We start from the raw sequence: 20,539 nt of genomic DNA on the forward strand, positions 1-20,539 counted from the left end.
TTTGATAAATTCGTGACATGCCATGAATCATATTTCTGGAGATGCATGTTTGCTATTAGCCGTTTACTGTTTCCTTGTCACTTCAACAACTCTTCCATTATGTTAAACAAAAACACTCGCGTTGTATTTCTGTTTCTGTTTTTTTTCCTTGTCTTTTCTTCCACTGCTGCTCAGGTATAGCTTGAGTCAGTGAGAGACATTTTCTGCTGTCTTGTCTTTTGCTGGCTCAACCCTGTAGGCCAGACAGATGTTCCTCAGCAGTTATTATGCTGATTTCCATGTTTTATTTTTTGGCATGTTTTATTTAGATTATTTACAGTCAATAGTTTATTAATCAATGGATGACACTTTCACTGGTTGTTGGAGAAATAAAACATCCCGTGTTTCACGACAGATTTTCAAATTGCTCAGTCGGATCTATCTACATATTCTTTAGAAGAACAGGCACAAACCTTTTTTTTACCAACATTTAGGGCGGATGTTCCCGGCTACACCTGGGCTACCAGAAACAAGCCACAGCTTTTTTTTACCCTCCACCTACAAACTGATAGTTAAACACTCTAATGACATACATGATACATATCTGACAGAGACCACAGCTGTGGAGCAGCGTTCACTTAAAAAAAACTTTTGTCGACCATCTTTGACTAAATCTTTTTATTTATTCACTCTGTCAGTAGGTGCAGCAATCGGCAAAGGTTCTTACTTTGCTGTGAACCCAAACTATTCAGCACAAGGCTACGCCAGCCCTGACGCCAAAGGACACAAGCGCATGTACCAGGCCAAGGTTCTTGTTGGAGAATACACTCAAGGAAACAGTGGCATGATCACCCCTCCAGCCAAATCTGGGAGCGCTTCAGACCTGTATGACAGCGTCACAGATAACATGTCGAATCCAACCATGTTTGTGGTCTTCAATGATATCCAGGCTTACCCAGAATACCTTATAACATTTACATGAGCTGCCACCACTGTGCAACATTTCTGAGAAAAAAATAATAACCTTTCCTCTTATGTTTGTTCTGACTGTTCATTCTTTAAAATTACAAATTATATAAAATATTGTTTGTCTGTTTTCATTTGCTGTTGTCACATTATTTTTAAATATTTTGAAGCACATTTTAAAGGAAGATTAAACTAACGCTGAAATAAATTCCAGTGATTCTCTTCTCTGTTATTTCTTTAATGTGAACAATAATCGGAGAATCGTAAAAGTAAACTCCAGTTTAAATTGTCTCCTGCTGCCATTCCCATTCCCTTCAGGTCACCCAGGGTGTCGCTATGATTAGTCACATATCTAGAAAACTTTGGTGTAGCTGTAACTCACGTCACTTGGTAAACTTACTCACTCAATCACTTCTGGTTGTCACGGGGAATGAGGGACCCGGGTGTGGAGCTTCTGAAGGAACAGACAGTGCTTTTATTTACAGTGAAAAAGGAAGGGTGACAAAGAGTCCAATGTTCAAGTAGTCCTCCGTGTGAGTGAGTTTCCCGTTTCCCAATTGTGTGTGGTACTGTGTCTGTGTCTTCTCCCCTAGTGAGCCAGCATTCAATTCCTCTCCAGCTGAGCCTCCCGTCTCTATCCTAGGAGAAATTAATACAAAAAGTTAAGTCTTCTCTTCAGCAGGTTAGTCTCTACTTAGCTCGATGCCAGCAATTACTACCAGGCTCGGTACAATACTCCCACGCTGACTGTCGCCCAGCACCGCCATTAAATAGGCCATACAATATGGAGGATGATTAGGAACAGCTGGGCACGGAAAAGGGCTTTTCGGCCCTTTTGCTCTCCCTTTTTGTCACTGATGTGTTGGCTGCCTTAGTCTGTGATCGCCTAACGCTCCTATCTATTCGATCCTCTATGATGGGTCTGGATACCTCATCCTCCTGCGACGGTATTTTCCATCCTCCGCTGCCGGTGTCAGGATCTTCGTCAGGCGTCACCAGTGGTACCTTTCTGGATCTACACAAATCACGGAGGAGGAGAGGAAAAAGAGCAGGTGTCCAGGTGAAGCTTAGACTGTTCTGGAAGCGGAGACTAGCTGGTAAGGGGCGGCAAGCATTTCTGGTCCCCTGTGCTCAGACAGTTTCTATGAAGGGGAACTTTTCTTCCATGTCCTTGCTTGAATGTAACGGGCCTGGACCTATGAGACTGTTCATCCAGACTCCCCGGTTGCTTGACCTTCAATCCCCTTGGTGAGTGGAATTAATGAGCATCGCAGATCAAACCCCTTAGTTTCTACATCCCCTAAATTGTGCCACTTCTCTTTGGGTGTTAAAGGTTGCTGACCCCTGTTCTAAATGTTGTTGGCGCATTTCAGGAGCACGCTGTTAATAAAGTTACACAATTGCATAGTGAATTCACGATTATTATTATTATACTTACAAAATATGACAGTTTTTTTTTCTTGGTCGTATCATTTTATTTTGTTGTATTTATCCACAACACCTTAAAGGCCGGTCCGTGAAAATATTGTCTGACATTAAACTGGTCCGTGGCACAAAAAAGGGTTAGGGAACGCTGATCTAATAGATTCCAATTTGTTCATGTAAATGGAGAGTCCTCTTCAAACACTAAGGCTAATTGTGGAGTTCCACAGGGTTCAGTGCTAGGACCAATTCTGTTTACATTACACATGCTTCCCTTAGGCCAGGGTTCTGCAACCTTTAACACCCAAAGAGCCACTTGGACCTGGTTTCCATGCAAAAGAAACCACTGGGAGCCGCAAATACTTTTTGACATCTAAAATGAAGATAACACTGTATATATTGTTTTTACCTTTATGCTACTAAGGTGTGTTGCTTATGAAATCCATGAAGTGCTACAGAGAAAATTACGTTTTATTTATTTAATTAACACATTTTGAACTCTTAAAGAAATATAACAAAAGGAAAGACACCCAGCTGAACTAAAAGGATCCAGCAAACAAAAACTGCTGTGAGCCGCCAGCCTCGAATCGCCTTTGTGCTTTTAGAGCCTTGACCTGACTTTTAAAAAATAATTGGGAAAAAAAGCTCTATGCTGCTGAAAAAAATAGATATTTGCACAATTCTGCCTAAATATGTATTTTACCTGGTTAATGTGTGCAGCGCCGCTGCATGTCAAAAAAGAGCATGTCAGACCTGCAGGTATCAGGCTGTGATGTTCTCCTTTATGGTGGACAGAAATTATGTTTTTAGAGTGGCACAAATAATTTGTTTGATTCATTAAACATGTTTGTGGTTGTTACAGTAAAAAATATAATGAAAAGATAACTGTAAATTCAGACATGTGAGGTTGTGCTGATGATACCAAACAAGACAAAGTAAATAGTTTTTAAAGGTGAAATGTGGAGGAAACATCAAAAGTAGTTAAAATGGCCGATTATACCCTGGACCCCAGAGGGTTAAACATTTTTTTTAAAGTAATGCAATGGTTACTTTTCAAGTAATTAATTACTTTTAGAATCTTGTAACTCAGTTAGTAACTCAGTTACTTTTTTCAAGAAAGTAACTATAATAAATTACTTTTTGAAAGTAACTTGCCCCAAACTGCTCTTTTGTTTCCTCTTTTAAAATTTGTTTCAAATGTTTGCAAGACTTGTAGAAGGTTACTTTTATTCAGAGACAGCAGTGTGTAGTTAATGGACAATTCAGCTTATTTGTATGTGTAGCATCTTTGTGTTCAAGTGTGTCTTGTATATGTTGTAAATTTTAGCACAGTCTGGATGACAAATGACATTTTACAGTTATTGAAATGATTCATGGTAAACTCTTTTTTTTAAGAGAACTCAATCAATATCCATGTTATATCTGTGCAATACCTGCAAATAAATTATCAGACCACATTTAGCTGGTAAATGTGTGATCTACTCATGTAAAGGGAAGATGACCTTTACAAGAGCTACACTGCTTATGGAATGAAATCATGTTTGTCTGGTTTCTGGTTGCTTACAAAGGAGGAGGCCACTTAAAACCAAAAGTGGAATTTGGTTCAGGAGAGATTGTCTCAGTACATCATCACTCTTACACTAATTTCTATGAGTATAAATAGTATAAATTTTCTCTGCCTGTGAATTAGTGATGGTAAATTTGATTCTTTTTACTGAATCGAGTTTTAATGAGTCACTCACCAAAGTGAATCGGTTTTTTGAGTCATTTGATTCACTGAGTCAGTTGACCAGAGAGTGCAAAAAATGTACATTTTCACTCAAACCTAATTTGTTTCTCTTTTCATGTAAATCCTACTGCTAAGATGAATGATTCTAAAAGAAATCAACTATTTTATAGAGCAAAAAAGAGCAAAAACATTTCTAAAATTAAGCAATTTCCTATCAAAATTGCTTAATAAACATTTATTTTATTTTATTTTATTTTAATATATTTGTATTTTTTATTTTATTAGTATTTTCCTTAAATGTGTTAAATATATATTTTTTCATCTAAATGTCCACTGAGCTGTGAGCCAGGGGGCGGTAATGCGCCTTAACATTGGTTGCCAACCAAGAAGAAGAAGAAGCTGTGAGCCAGGACGGAGGGGGTGAGTAGCTCAAATGTGCTGTTAGCATGTTAGCAGAGCGATGTTACTGTGAACCGAGGAGCTATTTTCTTGATGTGAGCTTCTACTCAGGGTTTTTTCTTCCAGTTCAGAGCAGAAATTTTTTGTTACAATACTGGATGTTGTGTTTTTCTCCACAATTTTAATTATAAGCTAGATACATTGCTGCTAACAGCAACAGGGATGAGTCAGTTGGGCTTGTGAATCATGATTCATGAGTCAGTAAAGTGATTCTCGAGTATTGAACAATTCATTCATGATTCGCGCATCACTACTGTGAATGCTTTGACTAATCCATCTTTTTGTTGGTTGGGGAACAATTCTTTGAAACAAAGTTTGTCTGACCTGGTGTTTGGCTGAAGTGAAAATGCAAAAGCACTGAAAACTGTACCAACCAGGTACAGGTTGGTACAGTTTTGATACAAAACAGGTCAGGCAGGTCTCTCTTTACAGAACTAAACATGCATAACAGACGCCGTGTGAGCTTTTAGGATTGAGAAACATTTAGTGATCTCATATGGGCGATACATTTGTGGCGACAAACAAATTGTGCTTGCTGTAACTCTGGCCTAGTGAGTTACAATGAGTAAATGAAAGAAGAACAGTTTCTTCCAGGTGTTTTTATTTCTTGCTTTCTTCTTTCCAAGATATTTAATTCTTGTAGACTTTAAACCCTGTAATATGTCTGGGGTGGCTGTAGCTCAGGTGGTAGAGCAAGTCACCTACTCAACCGAAATGTTGGGGTTTTGATTCCAGGCTGCTTTAGTCTTCTTGCCAAACATCCTTGGGTAAAATGTCTTGATGCTCAGGCTCAGTCATCCAGGTAAGTAAATCCCAAAAAGTTGATTGTGTTCATCTGGGAGAAACGTTTCGTCACTCAGTGACTTCTTCAGTCTCAGCTGACTGCAGGTTTCCTCGACCTTATAAACTGTACATTTGCATAATAACCAACCAAACTAGCACCATTGAATTAACAATGGAACCACTACTGATCAAAGCACATTGACTCAAAACACCACATCTCAGTAGCTTTTACTCCCCAAAACTCACTAATTTCTTTGTTTCAGTGTATTGATTGTTGCAAAACATTTTTTGATGACTTCTTCACGTTTTTTACAAAGAGGACTTTAACTTTAGGGGAAAAACATTATCAGAGCACAGATATGGTGGGATTTAACATCTTGATGTCTGAGTCCATATTTCTCAACTGAAAAACAAGCTAGTGTTACCGGACACATTTTTTTCCAAACCACACCCAGTCCACATATTTCACAGGCAGAACTGGAGTTTTATTTACTTTCACTTTAGCCATCTTGGTGTGAGGACACAACTGACTTCAGCAGGTAAGTAATACCTAGATACCTAAATGCCTTCACCGAAAGAAAACAAGGGAAACTACTGACGTAAATACAATTTTCAATGTGAGGGAATAAGTGGTGATTTTTGTTTTGTTTGATCTCAGCTGACACTTCAGATTACTTCTAGCATTTTTGTGAAATTCTTATATGATTACATACTTTTATAGAGAACATGTCATTCCACCTCCAGAACCAGATGCTTCATGACATTCAGTCACTACTGGTTACAACAGGTAACCTTCTGTGTAATCATAAATTATATACTTGTGAGTTTTCAGTTATTTTGTTTGTATTTATTGTCCTGGTCCTGGGTCTGTGACCCAGTGAGTTGCACTGTTTATTATTTATTTCCCTCATGTTATTGCTGTCTGTATTTCTAGGTCCTAGTTTTGATCCCTTTGCTCCTCGTGTTATTCTGTGCTCCCTCTGTTCTGTGTCTACTCATCTCTGCCTGTGTGTTCCAGTGTAGTCAGGTCTCTGTGTAAAGCCCGTGTCTCTGAGTCTGTGTGTGTTGAGTTTCCTGTTTTATTGTGAAGGTCTGTGTCTCATGTATTCTGCTTTACTTCCTTGTCTCGTCTTGCCCAATCAGTTCCAGCTGTTGCCACCTGTTCCTCATTCCTTCATGTTTCTGCTTGTGTATTTGTAGTGCAGTCATCTCGTTCTCATCGCTGGTCCGTCTGCGATGTCTCCTGGAGTCTCCCTGTGTTTCCTCTGTTTAGGTTCCCCTTAGTTTCTGTGTATGCCATTCTCCGCTCCTGCTGTATCCTGCGCACCTTAAATAAAGCTCACTTGCATCATAAGCCGTGCTTCCATTTTGGGTCCTCAATCATAACTCCACACGTCTGCCGCCGCAGCCGTGACATTTGTATATATTTTTTCTTAAATAGTTTGAATTTTGAATACGTTTCGTAAAATATGTTCAGCAATTGGTAAATATGCAATGGAAATGTGTTTCAAACATAGAAAACAGCTGTAAACACTTTGATCTTTGTAGCACTCACAGTTTGTATTAAAACTTTACATTTGGAGAAATATCGCCATGTGAAACACTTTTATCTTATTTTATTAATCCAGGCACAGCTCTACTTTAATTCATACCTTTTGAACTGTCAAGTTGATCTTGGTGTAAGGAGACATTGGGGACATCAGCAGGTGAGTGAACTAGAATGAAAGTAAATTCTTCCAAATTATATATAAATGAAGCTTGTCGATAATGTATTTAGAAAGTAAATCACTGATCTCACCCAAAACTGTCAAATTAATTATTATATCAAAATTTTAGATGAAATAATAGTACAAAGTAATACTAAGGGGCAATGCGTAGGTGATTTTTTTAAACACCAAATCACAGTTATCAGCCATATGAACATTTTCAAGCAACTTAAACAAGTCCAGACGCTTTTCTTTCCAAGCTCCTTAGACTACGATGACCTGGATGACTGAGAACCTCTTAACTCTGAACTTTTAATATTATGTTAATATTAATGATGATTATGCATAAATTACATGCTTCTGCTTCTTCCTTACCTATCACTTAATTTAAATACTAATAATTAAAAATGCCATCATAGTTAAGGTTAAAGATTCTTTTTGGTTAGAAGGATTCATTTTCTACAGTCGCCTTGCTTTTGGAGTGTGTATTTGTCAGTGTTGTGTTTATAGCATCAAACACTTTCCCCTCTACAGGTCAACCAGTCTATGGTGTTTTCAGCAGAGTGACATCATGGCCTTTTCAGAATCTGGTGAGTCCAGTTATCTTCACTGAGATAACTCACTGCACTGACACTTTGCAAATATTTCACAAGCACTTAGACAAAAAGAGTTTAAATATCAACATCTTTACGGGCTTGTGCACGAGTAACCACACAAGCTGGGTACAGCTTCAGGGTCAACAAAATGTCTGGGGCCTTGTGACTGAGGGAATTATCTAGAACAGTGGTTCTTAACCTGAGTTCGATCGAACCCTAGGGGTTTGGTGAGTCGTCTCAGGGGTTCGGCAGAGGCTCCGCCGTGACATGCACAGCTCATTTTGTGCACCAGTAAAACAAAATCTATGTCTTGAATTTGAAAAAAAAAAATTCATATTTTATTTTTCACTAAAGAGGGGTTCAGTGAATGCGCATAGGAAACTGGTGGGGTTCGGTACCTCCAACAAGGTTAAGAACCACTGATCTAGAACCTCCAGACTAGGACGCACTAACCCACCCCAACAACACGCAAGATTAGCAAGGTTGGGCATACTGCGATGGGAAAAACTCCCGCAACAAGTTCTGATTTTATATAAACCCATTGAACTGGTCTGGGAGCCATCTTTATTCCACGCAGTACAACATTAAAACCACATGCACTGTCTGCTGAGAAAGGCAAAACACTAGAAAGAATTAATCTGAGAACCTCCAGGTCAGTTTTTCTATTACTTAGTGAGACCAAACCATCAAAGATGAATGGCACCTTACCGCCACAACCAAGCAACTCAGGATTGGATGCTACTTTCAAAAAAGGCAATACCTTTAGTTTGCTGAGAATTTAATGCTTCAGGTCCAAACAGTTCACAATGACATGTCCCGGTTAATAACAACACGAAATTCATGACTCTTTTGAACCTAAAGTTTTAGCCATGCCTGCCTGCTGCACGGCACTGAGCCATGACTTCTCATTAACTGTGAAAAAGGATTTATGGGTGAGCACATACTCATCAGCGAGAACAGCTGCAGTTGCTAAAGTGTTTACTTTCTGCTCATTCAAGTGTAAAACTAAACTCTCTGGAAGGCCCTTTTTAAAGTCTTCCAGTGACATCAATTCACGCAGTGATTAATAATCATTGGCTTTTAACGCAGAGTACTACTTGTCAAAAAGGATCCATTTTTCCCTGGTAAACTCCCCATATGTTTGGGAGGGAAGTTTCCTGTTGCCGAAATTTCTGCCTGTATGCTTCAGGAACCAATTCATAGGCCTGAAAAACAGCTGATTTTACACTGGAATATTTCAAACTGTCCTGTAAAGGAAGTGTGGCCACCACCTTCTGGGCTTTGCCAGTCAGTTTACACTGCAATAAAAGGGGCCATATATCACTTGGCCACTGCAAAGTCGGGGTAGAACCTGGAAGAACAGCAGAGACAGATGAGGCTTGTGGCTGAGACTCCAGCTTATGCAGCCTCATTCCTTTATCTGCTTCTGTCTCCAAGCAATGGATCTCAAGCTCTAGCTGAACTCGCCTGACCTGGGCCTTCTCCTCAGCCTCCAAATGGAGCCGTACCAGTCGCACCTTTAACCGGGCCCCAATCCATGGTTCTGAACTTCCAGAGGAGAGGTGATCATAGCCAGGGAGCGTGCGCGGTGTCTTCGCCCGCTCATCTCCCACACCATCCATACTAGAACCATCTTTATGGTCGCCCTCAAACAAGGAAGTTCGTCTTAGCTCACCAGAGCCTTCAGGCAGATAAGGGGCTTGGATCAAACCAGCCTCCACCAACTTGTCTGCTACTAGTTATTTCAGCTTACTCTTACAGAGTGTTTTAAGGACACGAAGCCTAAGGTGACCTGCAATCCGCAGCAATTCACACTTGTGGCAGCTATCAAGGAGCTCAACAGATGGAGCAGCTAAGAACCAATCCAAACAAAATGCAGCCAACATGGTGCTCAACCAGGGAGGAGGGCAGAGGGGAAATAAAGGTAGCAAAACACAGGTTCTCACTTTTTCACAAATGGAATTCTCTCCTGATGGGGGAAAAGGAGCCCCGGACGAGCCCCTACTTATGTTACGACCCCCTCTGCTAGTGAACAGGGAGGAGTAACATACATAACCCCTCACACAGGAAACTAAATGAAGAAAATATTTTATTGCAGAGGCACCGTAGGGGTCTGGTGCAGTGTGTCGGGCAGCAGCCAGGAACAAGGCCCTAGCGGACTAATCCCCTGCTACCAAGACAAGAAATTGGGACATGGAATGTTCCTCACTGGTGAGAAGTTAGTTAGTGTGTGAGGTTGAAAAGGCACTGAATAGATATAATTGGCCTCAACACACAGCTTGGGCTCTGGAACCAGTCTCCTGGAGAATGGATGGACTCTGTCTCCAGCTGGAGATGCCCTTGGTGGGAGGTAGCAGGCCGAGGTGGGTATTCTAGTATCCCCTCGGCTTGCTGCCTTATGTTGGGTTTTTCCCGTGGAGTAGAGGGTTTGTTCCCCGCGCCTTCGGGTCGGGGAATGGGTCCTGACTGTCATCTGCACATATACGCTGAATGATGAGTACCCAGCCTTCTTGGAGTCCTTGGGTAAGGTGCGCCACCTGGGAACTCTGTTGTCCTACTGGGAGACTTCAATGGTCATGTGGGCAACGACAATGAGACCTGGAGGGGCGTGATTGGGTAGAGCGGCCTCCCGGATCAAAACCCGAGTGGTGTGTTTGTTTGTTTTTTCTTTCTTTCTTTTTTTAAAAACCTTTATTTAAATGGTAAATGGCCTGTATTTGTATAGTGCTTTACTTAGCCCCTATGCACCCCAAAGTGCTTTACACTACATTCAGTCATCCACACATTTAACCAGGAAGATCCATTGAGATTAAAAACCTCTTATTCAAGGACGACCTGGCCAAGATAGGCAGCAGGAAGAGTCTCACAGTTACAAAAGTTACTCAATTAAACACAGCCAGCAGCAACAACACACATGCAAAAAAAAATAAAAATTAAAAAAATAAAAATAAAATTAAACAAAAATTCCAAATTCTGTTAAAATGACAACAAGTCTAATGGAAACAGTTTCATGGATTCTTAGTTTACATTTAAAAGCACTTAATGAAAATAATTCAGTCATTTTCCAGTCGTTCTGCGGGTTGTTCCAAGCACAGGGTTCTAAATTCAGTTCAGGCAAATGGAACAGAAAGCAACAAATAACCTGTGGATGAAGAGGATAGCGACCAGCATGCTTCATTGCAAGCTGGGAACATATATAAGAAGGCAGCAATCCCAGTATTGCCATATAAATAAAACTGCATAAGTGAGAGTTCCTCCAACTTGCCAAAGCAGACCATCCTACCTGAGAATAGAACTCACAGTGGTGAGTCTGAAATGTACGGTTAGTGATGAACATCAGATCAACCATTCGAAGAAATTGAGCAGCAGAAGCATTCATATATAGAATATCCCCATAATCCAGCACAGGTAAAAATGTTGCAGCAACAAGCCGCTTCTTTGTATTAAAAGAAAAACCCAGATATTTATACATGTGAAAAAACTCTATAATATTATCCTGAAGAGTGGTTACTGATGGAATTGTTTGGGTCCATTTCCTTGATTTAGAAAACAACACTAGCTTTGTTTTGCCTGAATTGAGAACAGTTGTTGAACAACAGTTGAGTTGCTCGTTTGGCTCTCGGCGAAGGCGGTCGCACTTTTCTCCTCTCCTCTCCCTTATCTTCCCTGCTTAGCTTCTTATGTCCTTGTCTTGTCTCGTGTTTTTACTTCTCCCTGGAACACTCTCTCACAGTCTGTTTCTAAAGCCTAAAAGAGAATTCTGGATTTGATCAACTGGTCTCCGAATGCAATTGACACGCTCTTCTCAACAAGAAGCCCCGGGTCGGGAGAGCCCGAGTGCCCTGGAAGGACTTTCCCTGCCGGATACACGATGGACGGGTGGCATAACTGGAGGGTCGTGTGCCTGGCAGGACTGTCGATCGAGGACGCTAAAGATATCTATCTATTTGGAACCATGATAACAGGGTTCTTGCTGATCGGAGCTGGCTTGGCCCTCGCTTATCGGAGAATTAAGACAGCGGAACCGGCTGTACAAACCCCCCCAAGGCTGCCCGCTGGGATTGAAATGTTGGGACGAGGTGCAACTTCTCAGAATGGGCTCCCTGAGTGCAGCATGGTTAAGATCTTGGAGAAGCTTACGGCTGCCATGAACACTCAGAATAAGACCTCTGAGCAAAAGTTGGATTACATCGTGGAACAGCTTACTGCAGTCGTGAGTTCTCAGAATCTGCTCTCTGAGCACAAGAATGACAAGACCACGGAGTGCAAGTTTGATAACATCATGGAGAAGCTCGCGGCTCTCCAACGGGAGATTGAGAGACCAGTGTCGGAGTGTTAAAGTACAACTTTGAAATTCTCATGAGTTGTTCGTATAAAAGAAAAAACTACCATCTAATTGCGGCTATCCCTTCGGCGCCAGCTGTGGGCTCAAGGCTGGAGCCGTACACCACCTGGGTTGGCTGGAAGACTGTTTACTTAGCCTGATAGGGCGAAGGACAATGTCTCAGCTGAACTATGGACACGCACACACATACACTTACACTGATAAGCACTCACTCTCCCCCCTCCCCTTCCAACGCCTTCGATGCTTGACTCCTCTTGGGGAACACGAGGCGGGTCTGGACCGGCGCTGGAGAGTCAGCGCAGTGGCAGGATGGCTGCTGTGTTGCCTAGGATTACTCCTCACCCCCTACCCAACCCTGTTGCTGGTCACATGCTCCATATTGTTGTACTGTGGACATTTATGTGCTTTTCTGTGCGGAGGAGTTTTTTTGTTTCCTGTTCTCATGCTGTCCTCCTATAGCCCAGCATGAGTAGAGGTCTCTTTTTTTTCCTCTTGTACCTTCCCATTGTAGTGTACATTTCAGAGTTTTTCTGTAATGCAACCGATCTCTGACTTGTATCCCCATGTGATGTCTGTGTTGTGTGTGTATGGTCGGGGGCGCGGGTTCATCCACTGCAGGCCAACCTGCCACTGCATGTGGCGAATAAAATTTGAACTTGAACAAGTTTAAGCTAAAGTAATGAGTGCTGGACAGGAGAAAAGGTTTTCTGCAAGAAGTCAATGGCTTGGACAAGAGTTGAACCACAGCTGTAAATAACTGTGTCATCAGCATAGAAGTGCAATGTTGCATCTAGCACATTTAGACCAAGATTGTTTATGTAAATGATAAATAGAAGGGGACCTAATACAGAGCCCTGTGACACTCCGTTTATTTCTCGGACTTATGTGCAAATCCCATTTTGTCCATAACGAGTACCATGTTCGAACATAGGGGTTTCCATAGGTGCACATGGCACCAGGATGCCCTAAGTCACGGGTCGATGATGGATTTTGTAAATGTATCACTGGACCTGTAGCCATATGTTCTGGACACTCTGGTAAAGAGTTGGGCTGAGATATCAGCTGATCACGACCTGGTGGTGAGTCGAATCACACGGACAGACCAAGCACACCTAAAAGTACAGTGAAGGTGCGCTGCGAATGCCTGGCAGAGGCTCCAGTCCACGAGATCTTCAACGTGAACACAGCTGTGAAGCTGTGGCATGTGGAACGTTGAGGCAATAAGTCAGACTCCTGGTGGGAAATGGCCTCCAGTTTGCCTGTAACAGGCCGTGGCGTAGTGTGAGCAGTGGGGATGAGAATCAACATTTCCAAATTTCCACCATGTTCCTCAGTCGGAAAAGTTTGAAGAGCCCACTCTGGGTCATGGATGAGATCCTGTCCCAATTGGAGGATTTTACGTATCTTTAGGTGTTGTTCACAAGTGACGGGAGAAGGAAGCAGGATATTGAGAGATGGATTGGTGCTGCAGCTGAAGTGATACGGATGCTGTACCAGTCCGTCGTGTTGCAGAGACAGCTGAGTGTAAAAGGAAACTACCCACACATAACTGTAACTGGGGACAACATTTAGTAAATACGGTCCATAGTTTCACACACACACACACACACACACACACACACACACTGCGACAACATGGTGAGAGATGGATGGATCAGTCGACAGTGAGATAATATTCAAATTTGATGGCAGTTGTTAGGTGTCACTTGAGTCTGTAACATTAAGTTTTCTGTCTGTGCTGATCCACCTGTAACTAACTAAAAGGTATAGTCAGAAATATTTTAAAGAACATTTTTCTGGTCTATTTAGTTATTGAAAACTACATAATGAAATGTGGTAAATAGGAGTGAGATGGACATATGTGTGTTCTCATTATGAAATTTTTCTTTTCAGCACATGAACTCAGAATAATGCTGTTTGGAAAAAATGATGACAAGAAATCAGCCCTGGAAAACATCATCACTGGAAAGAAAAGATCCATTGTGTCTAAAGTCCTTGGAGGAAGGCAATGTCACGCTGCCTCTGGAGAGTGGAACAGGAAACCGTTAACAGTAGTCAAAACTCCCGACATCTTCAGTCTGTCTGTTGATAAATTGTTAGAGGTGATGAAGAGCTGTGTGAGTCTCTGTCCTCCTGGACCAAATGTTCTGCTGCTGTTAGTGAAACCTTCTGATTTCTCTGAAGAGGACAGAAAAGCTCTGAACTTGGTCCTCAGTGTGTTTGGTCAAGATGCATTTAAGCACTCCATGGTCATCCTGACACATAATGAGAGAAAGAGTTCCTCAGTGGAAAGACTCATCAAACACTGTGATCACAGGCAGGAATATATCAGTTTTGACAAAAAAGACATTCCCATATCTTACTCAAAGTTTATGGAAAAAATGAATCAAATAGTGAGTAAAAACTGGGGAAAATATCTCATGTTAAAAGAAGAGGCTAAACCCACGAGAGTGAAGTCCAGTCTGAACCTGGTTCTGTGTGGGAGGAGAGGAGCAGTGAAGACGTCAGCAGCCAAGGCCATTTTAGGTCAGACTGAGCTTCATTCAGTCTCCAACTCATCAGAGTGTGTTAAACATCAGGGAGAGGTGTGTGGACGTTGGGTTTCCCTGGTGGAGCTGCCTGCCTTGTATGGAAAACCTCAGGATGCAGTGATGGAGGAATCATTCAAGTGTATCTCCCTCTGTCAGGCAATCCATGCCTTCATCCTGGTCCTACCTGTGGCTGCCCTCACTGATGAAGACAAGGGAGAGTTAGAGACCATCCAGGAAACATTCAGCTCTCGGGTCAATGACTTCACCATGATTCTGTTCACCGTGGACTCAGATCCTACAGATCCAGCTGTTATTAACTTTTTCAAGGAAAACCAGGACATCCAGAAGCTCCTTCAGACTTTCAGACAAAGACATGTGGTTCTCAATATCAAGGCTAAACAGCAGAGGGATAGTTTGAAGACCATGCTTCAGACTGTGGATAAAATGAGCCTGTCTGAAAAGAGCATGGGCAAACCACACTGTTATACAGCTATAACCTTGCTACATGCACAAATGGAGAAAGTCTTACAACAAGAGAAAATCATTAAGACGCAACAAGATGAAGCTAAGAAATTGAAGATGAACATGATCACAGGTAAGCACAAATATTTTTCTTAGTCTGATGTCCTACAGTCTTGACATAACAACCTATAATAATAAATATAAAACTTTATGTTTATGTTTTAGGCGATGAAGGTGGAGAACAGGACTCAGACTGTCTCAGGATTGTGCTGATTGGGAAGACCGGCTGTGGAAAGAGCTCTACAGGAAACACCATTTTAGGAAGAGACGAGTTTGAAGCTGCATCAAGTCAAATATCAGTTACACAACAATGTCAGAAATTACACGGTGAGGTGGACGGTCGTCCTGTTGTTGTGGTCGACACTCCTGGTCTGTTTGACACAAGTTTGTCCAATGAAGAAATTCAAGAGGAGATGGTGAAATGTGTCAGTCTCCTGGCTCCAGGACCACATGTCTTCTTGGTGGTGATACAGGTCGGCAGATTCACAGCAGAAGAGAAGGAGACACTGAAGCTCATCAAGAAATTCTTTAAGAAGGATTCAGAAAAGTTCACCATTGTTCTTTTAACCAGAGGTGATGAACTGGAGCGTCAGGGAGAGTCTGTTGATGATTACATCAAGAACAAATGTCACATTTCTTTTAAGAAGCTGATCTCTGACTGTGGAGGAAGATACCATGTGTTCAATAACTCTGACAAACAAAACCGCACACAAGTCAGTGAGCTGATAGCAAAGATTGACACCATGGTGAAGGACAATGGAGGCAACTACTTCACCAATAAGATGCTGCAAGAGGCTGAAGTAGCGATACAGATGAAAATGGAGAAGATTCTAAAGAAGAAGGAAGAAGAGATTCAGAGAAAATACAATCAAGACATGGAAACCATTAAGGAAACAATGGAAAAAGAGAGAAAACAAATGGAACAGGAGAGACAAGAAAAAGCCAAAGAACTCCAGGAAATGGAGGAGAAAATTAGACTCGAACAAGAGAGAAGAAGAAAAGAAGAACAAATTAGAAATGAAGAAGAAATCAATAAGAAGAAGGAAGTAGAAAGATATCGGGAGAATTTTAACAAACAGATTGAAATTGTGGATAAACAAATTCAGTCAGAAAAAGAGGAAAAGAAAAATGTCGACAGAAAGCTGGAAGAAAGCAGAGAACAGCTGAGAAAACAACAAGAAGAGTGGGAGAAAGAACAGAAAGAATGGTGGGAGAAACAACGACAAGAAGAAGAGACAAGACGAGAGGAAGAGCAAAAAATCAAAGAGCTTCAAGAAAAGTACAAACAAGAAAAGCAAATATATGAAAACAAACTTAAGGAGGATCACCTCAGAAGAGAACAGGAGGAAAAAGAGAAAAAAGAACTGGAGGAGAAACATAAGAAAACCCTGGAGGAGATGAAGAAAAAACATGAAGAGGACGCAAGAAAGGCAGCTGAAAATGCCAATGAATCCCAAAAGAAACTTGTGGAGGAATTAGCTTATCAGAAGAAAGAATATCAGAAGGAAATGAATGAGTTACTGAAACATGTCATCAAAAGGAATTCTAGTTATTACAGGATCAAGAGATTACTGGAAAAACAGGAAAATGAAATGAAGAAAGTGAAGGATGAGGATAAAAAAGAGGAACTCCAGGAAACACATGAAAAAGAATTAGTTACGCTTATGCAAGAAATCTTATCAGAAAAGATCAATGATGCATCAGCCTGCAGCGTTATGTGATAAGAAACGAACAGTTTCAGATGCTTCATTTTATGTCAGTAAAAACAAACAAAAATGAATCAGTACTTCTTTAAAGTTCTGTATACTTCCCCATATTTTGCAGCACATAGAAAACACTTCTGCCTGGAGATTCATTATTTTCTAAAGCTAAATACATGTATTCATTTCCAATGAATACACAAAACACAATCTAACAATATAAGGGTATGTTACAGAACTCCATTTGTTAGCTTACAAAAACACTAAAGACAAGTTATTATAGAAGTACTTCTTCACATAATTATGTAATTTATTTCTGTCTCCAATTACAATGAACAATCACAGCAGATGAGAAGAATTTATTAGTTCAACACAAATCTCTGACGTCAGATGCAGCCAGGCCACAAAATGATCCGAAAAGGGGAAAAATGAATTATAATAGTAAAAACAGTCAATAAAAAAATCACAGTGGATCGACATGTTATTTGATTATTACAGTAAACAATATGGCAGAAAGCTGTAATACAGTTTTGTGTGATCATAATATACTTCGACTGCTAGTTAATAGAGACTTAATAATGAGACATGTAACTATAGTTGTGTCTAAATATGAAAAGACAGTGGTATAATACAGCTGTTATCACAACACAGTATATGTGTATCAAGTAAGACTGTACTCAGACTGGCTAATGTTATATACTGTATTATTAAAGCCGAACGTGTGGATTCCCTGAGTTTTATGTCCCTGAGTTGTTAAGTAACAATATGTTCATTTATAACCATTACTATTTTCATAAATATATGTTTGATTAGTAAAGAAGGCAATTTATCATAAATGTATGAATAAACAGGCGAGAGGAAAACGTCTTTAGTTTTGGTCATTAGAGACAGTTTGGTTTTCTTTCAGTAAAAGAAAAAGATTTTTATGACTTGAATGTTTACATATAAGTCATTCTATTTTCTCTGTGACCTTTAAATTACAAATATTACAGCATTAACTTAATTTTTTATATATATTAATATCAATTAAATCAATAGCATATTGTAATAAAATGCCTTTAATGCTTTGATTTTTTTCTTTGATTATTGATTCTCCAATATGTTTTTGTTTCATAATTAATGACATAACTGAGACTGATTTTAATGATATGTCGTTTGCTTGTTTCATATGGATTATTTGATTTTACTACAGTTCTTGTCTGTGGTTCAGTGTGGACTGTTGTTAAATGGTGAAGTCCAAAACCTTTTTTCAGTAACTTCATGTCTTTCTTGATGTTTCATCAAGTAAACATTGAATTAATATCTCCACTTACACTGATGTATGTTTTCCATTTTAACTCCCAGATTAGTGATGATTGGTTTAACAAACTGTGTCAAAGAACCAAGATCCATAGTCGTGGTCTCAGAAAAGCCACCAAAAACCGTCACTTCTGTTTTCTGCTCATTAAAATGCAAAAAGCCCAAAGCCATCCAGGCCTTTAATTTATCAAGACACCTGAGCAGGGAGTCTGCTGATAAACCATTTATCTTTTTAATGAATCCTCGAGTCATCGGCATAATAATGGAAGACAATTCCATGTTTCCCGTGTGGTGGCAGATTTCTTTATCCTGTGTATTGTTCACATATTTTAATCATATCACATTAGTAACAGTAATATCACTTTCTCACTTAGTTGTATGCATGTGAACTACAAATGGGCCTTATGCTCTACCACACACACTTGCCACAGTGAGGCCATTGTAAGTTCATGGGAGACGTTAAACAGAGACTCCTGTTTTAGATGATGGACAAGCAGAAAACAAGGTCATAATTCTCTCTGTGAGGGAGGAGGTTTTAAGGATGGGGGCTATGGGATAGTATGTATGCGCATTACTGAATATGTATAGTAAATATGTATAAGTGTGTGTGTGTCTATATACATATATATAAAATTAAATAAAATTAAATCTACAGAGGTCGGCAGTTGGAAATGTGCAAAACGAGTGGCATTTATATACAGTGTGGAGTGCATAATGTTGAAGTTCCAGTAGTGAAGCTGAGGTGTCTATGACGTGTTCAGCAGTCTGATGGCCTGATGGAAGAAGCTGTCTCTCAGTCTGCTGGTTCGGGACCGGATGCTGCAGAACCTCCTTCCTGATGGAAGCAGTCTGAACAGTTTATGGCTGGGGTGACTGGAGTCCTTGATGATCCTCCCCGCTTTCCTCAGGCACCGCTTCCTGTAGATGTCTTGGAGGGAGGGAAGCTCACCTCCAATTATCCGTTCAGAACACCGCACTACTCTCTGGAGAGCTTTGTGGTTGTAAGTGCTGCTGTTGCCATACCAGGTGGTGATGCATCCAGTGAGGATGCTCTCAATGGCACAGTGATAGAAGGTCCTGAGGATGCGGGGGCTCATGCCGAATCTTTTAATTTCTAGATTGCTGTTTAGTCTTGTTGTCTCCCCCTGTACTAAGTCTCCCTGGTTCATGCGTCATGTCTGCGTGGTTATGTTTAGTTCATGTCATGTCTGATCTCCATGTTTCCTGTTTTACTTTGAAAGTCTGCATTCAATGTCAGTGTATTTAGTTTCTCCTCTCCTGTCCTGTCGTTAGGTTCATGTGTGTCAGCTGTGCTCCCATGTGTGGCCACTTCCCCTGATCATCCCTCATGTGTATTTAGTCTCTGTGTTTCATGTAGCCTGTGTCGCGTCGTCTGTGTTCCCACCCTCCATGTCCTCCCGGTCAGTCTGTACATCATCGTCATGGTTTTCTGAGTCTCCTTAGTTTATCAGTATCCGTTTCCCAGTTTAGTTTAGGTTCAGTTTAGTCACAGTGTTTCTGCTTTGTGTTGAGACCTGTCATCAGCCACAATAAAGGCTCGCTTTTTACTCTGGTCTACTCTCTTGTGTTCGCACCTGGGTCCACCACACACACCCCCACACGGTCTGTCCCCTCAGATCATGACAGTACGACGCAACCATGCCAGACCCAGCGACACAAGAGCAGGAGATCATTCGGACAGTGGAGTCGCTATGCGGCAAGTGGCTGCAGTGTTCCAGAGAGGAGGGAAGAGTTAGTCCGCCAAGTAGGGGTATGCGTGTCCGTGTTCCCCTGGTTATGGGAGGCGCTGCATCCCCTCATCATTGACTTTCTCGTCTCCACTCTCCAAAAACAAACATAAATATGTTTTTTAAAGCTGTTATATCAAAGGTATTTTTTTTAAGATTTCCCTTCAGTATCCTGTAAACGTTCCTTTTAAATTTTCCCAGAATTTCCTCTTTATTTATACAAATAAATCTAACTGAGACACTAGGACTCATTTTCAAAAGTGACCTGTTTAAAATATTCATACAAAAGTATATCATGTTAAAACACACTAATGATTACAATTCATATAATCAATTAACTGGAAAAATACAATAAAAAATAAAATACAATAACAAGCATTAGGAACAGGAACAGCCACTGATGCTTTCTGCATTGTCCTTAGAATAAGTTTAAAACCCTTCAGTTTAGTTAAGCTGCACAGCTTCAGGTCCTGCTGTCATTTGTTCCAAGAATAAGAAGCATTGTAAGAAAATGTCTTTTTCCCAATACAAATATAAATATAATATCAAATATTTAAAAAAGGACATGAGTCATGAAGTCAGCTACAGACCGTAAATGTCTGTAGCTGCAGATTTATTGTGCTGCAGTGAACATCAGTTACTGCAGAGCTGAAGTTTTACAACATCCAACATTTTAGTGAAACCGGACGTTTACGAGTGCTGGAGTCTGAGGAGACATTTCAGAGCTGGAGGTTTTTTTGGAGATGATGCTGAA

General features: G+C 40.7%; 2 protein-coding genes across 5 annotated transcripts in view; both read left to right on the forward strand.

The window, feature by feature from the left end:
- LOC308404194 (protein mono-ADP-ribosyltransferase PARP14-like) overlaps positions 1-1,147 on the forward strand; it is a 31,904-nt gene extending 30,757 nt beyond the window's left edge. Inside the window, exon 23 of one of the 2 annotated variants that reach the window (XM_080894100.1) lies at positions 681-1,147. In XM_080894100.1, the coding sequence (XP_080750226.1) occupies positions 681-961 (281 nt within the window). In that variant the 3' untranslated portion in view covers positions 962-1,147. Of the gene's footprint in view, positions 1-677 lie in introns of both variants that reach the window. The other variant, XM_080894099.1, reaches the window with a different exon arrangement.
- Positions 1,148-5,477: 4,330 nt separating this feature from the next.
- Positions 5,478-18,600, forward strand: LOC308404207 (GTPase IMAP family member 8-like). Of its 3 annotated transcripts, XM_080894133.1 has the most exons (6): positions 5,478-5,877; positions 6,060-6,125; positions 6,967-7,044; positions 7,579-7,634; positions 13,879-15,111; positions 15,204-18,600. In XM_080894133.1, the coding sequence occupies exons 4-6, from the start codon at positions 7,616-7,618 to the stop codon at positions 16,757-16,759; spliced, it is 2,808 nt and encodes a 935-aa protein (XP_080750259.1). In that variant the 5' UTR covers positions 5,478-5,877; positions 6,060-6,125; positions 6,967-7,044; positions 7,579-7,615; the 3' UTR covers positions 16,760-18,600. The 3 variants fall into 3 exon arrangements, with proteins under 3 accessions (XP_080750259.1, XP_080750258.1, XP_080750257.1); XM_080894132.1 differs by having other exon boundaries at positions 5,478-6,125; XM_080894131.1 differs by lacking the exon at positions 6,060-6,125.
- The last annotated feature ends 1,939 nt before the right edge of the window (positions 18,601-20,539 follow it).

The sequence above is a fragment of the Rhamphochromis sp. 'chilingali' genome (genome assembly GCF_963969265.1).
Source record: "Rhamphochromis sp. 'chilingali' genome assembly, chromosome: 10".
NCBI lineage: Eukaryota > Metazoa > Chordata > Actinopteri > Cichliformes > Cichlidae > Rhamphochromis > Rhamphochromis sp. 'chilingali'.

Bases quoted from the DNA above. Each gene is read 5' to 3' on its own strand.
- LOC308404207 (XM_080894132.1), top strand. The intron at 15,112-15,203 runs GTAAGCACAAAT...TTTATGTTTTAG, and splicing joins GAAGATGAACATGATCACAG to GCGATGAAGGTGGAGAACAG.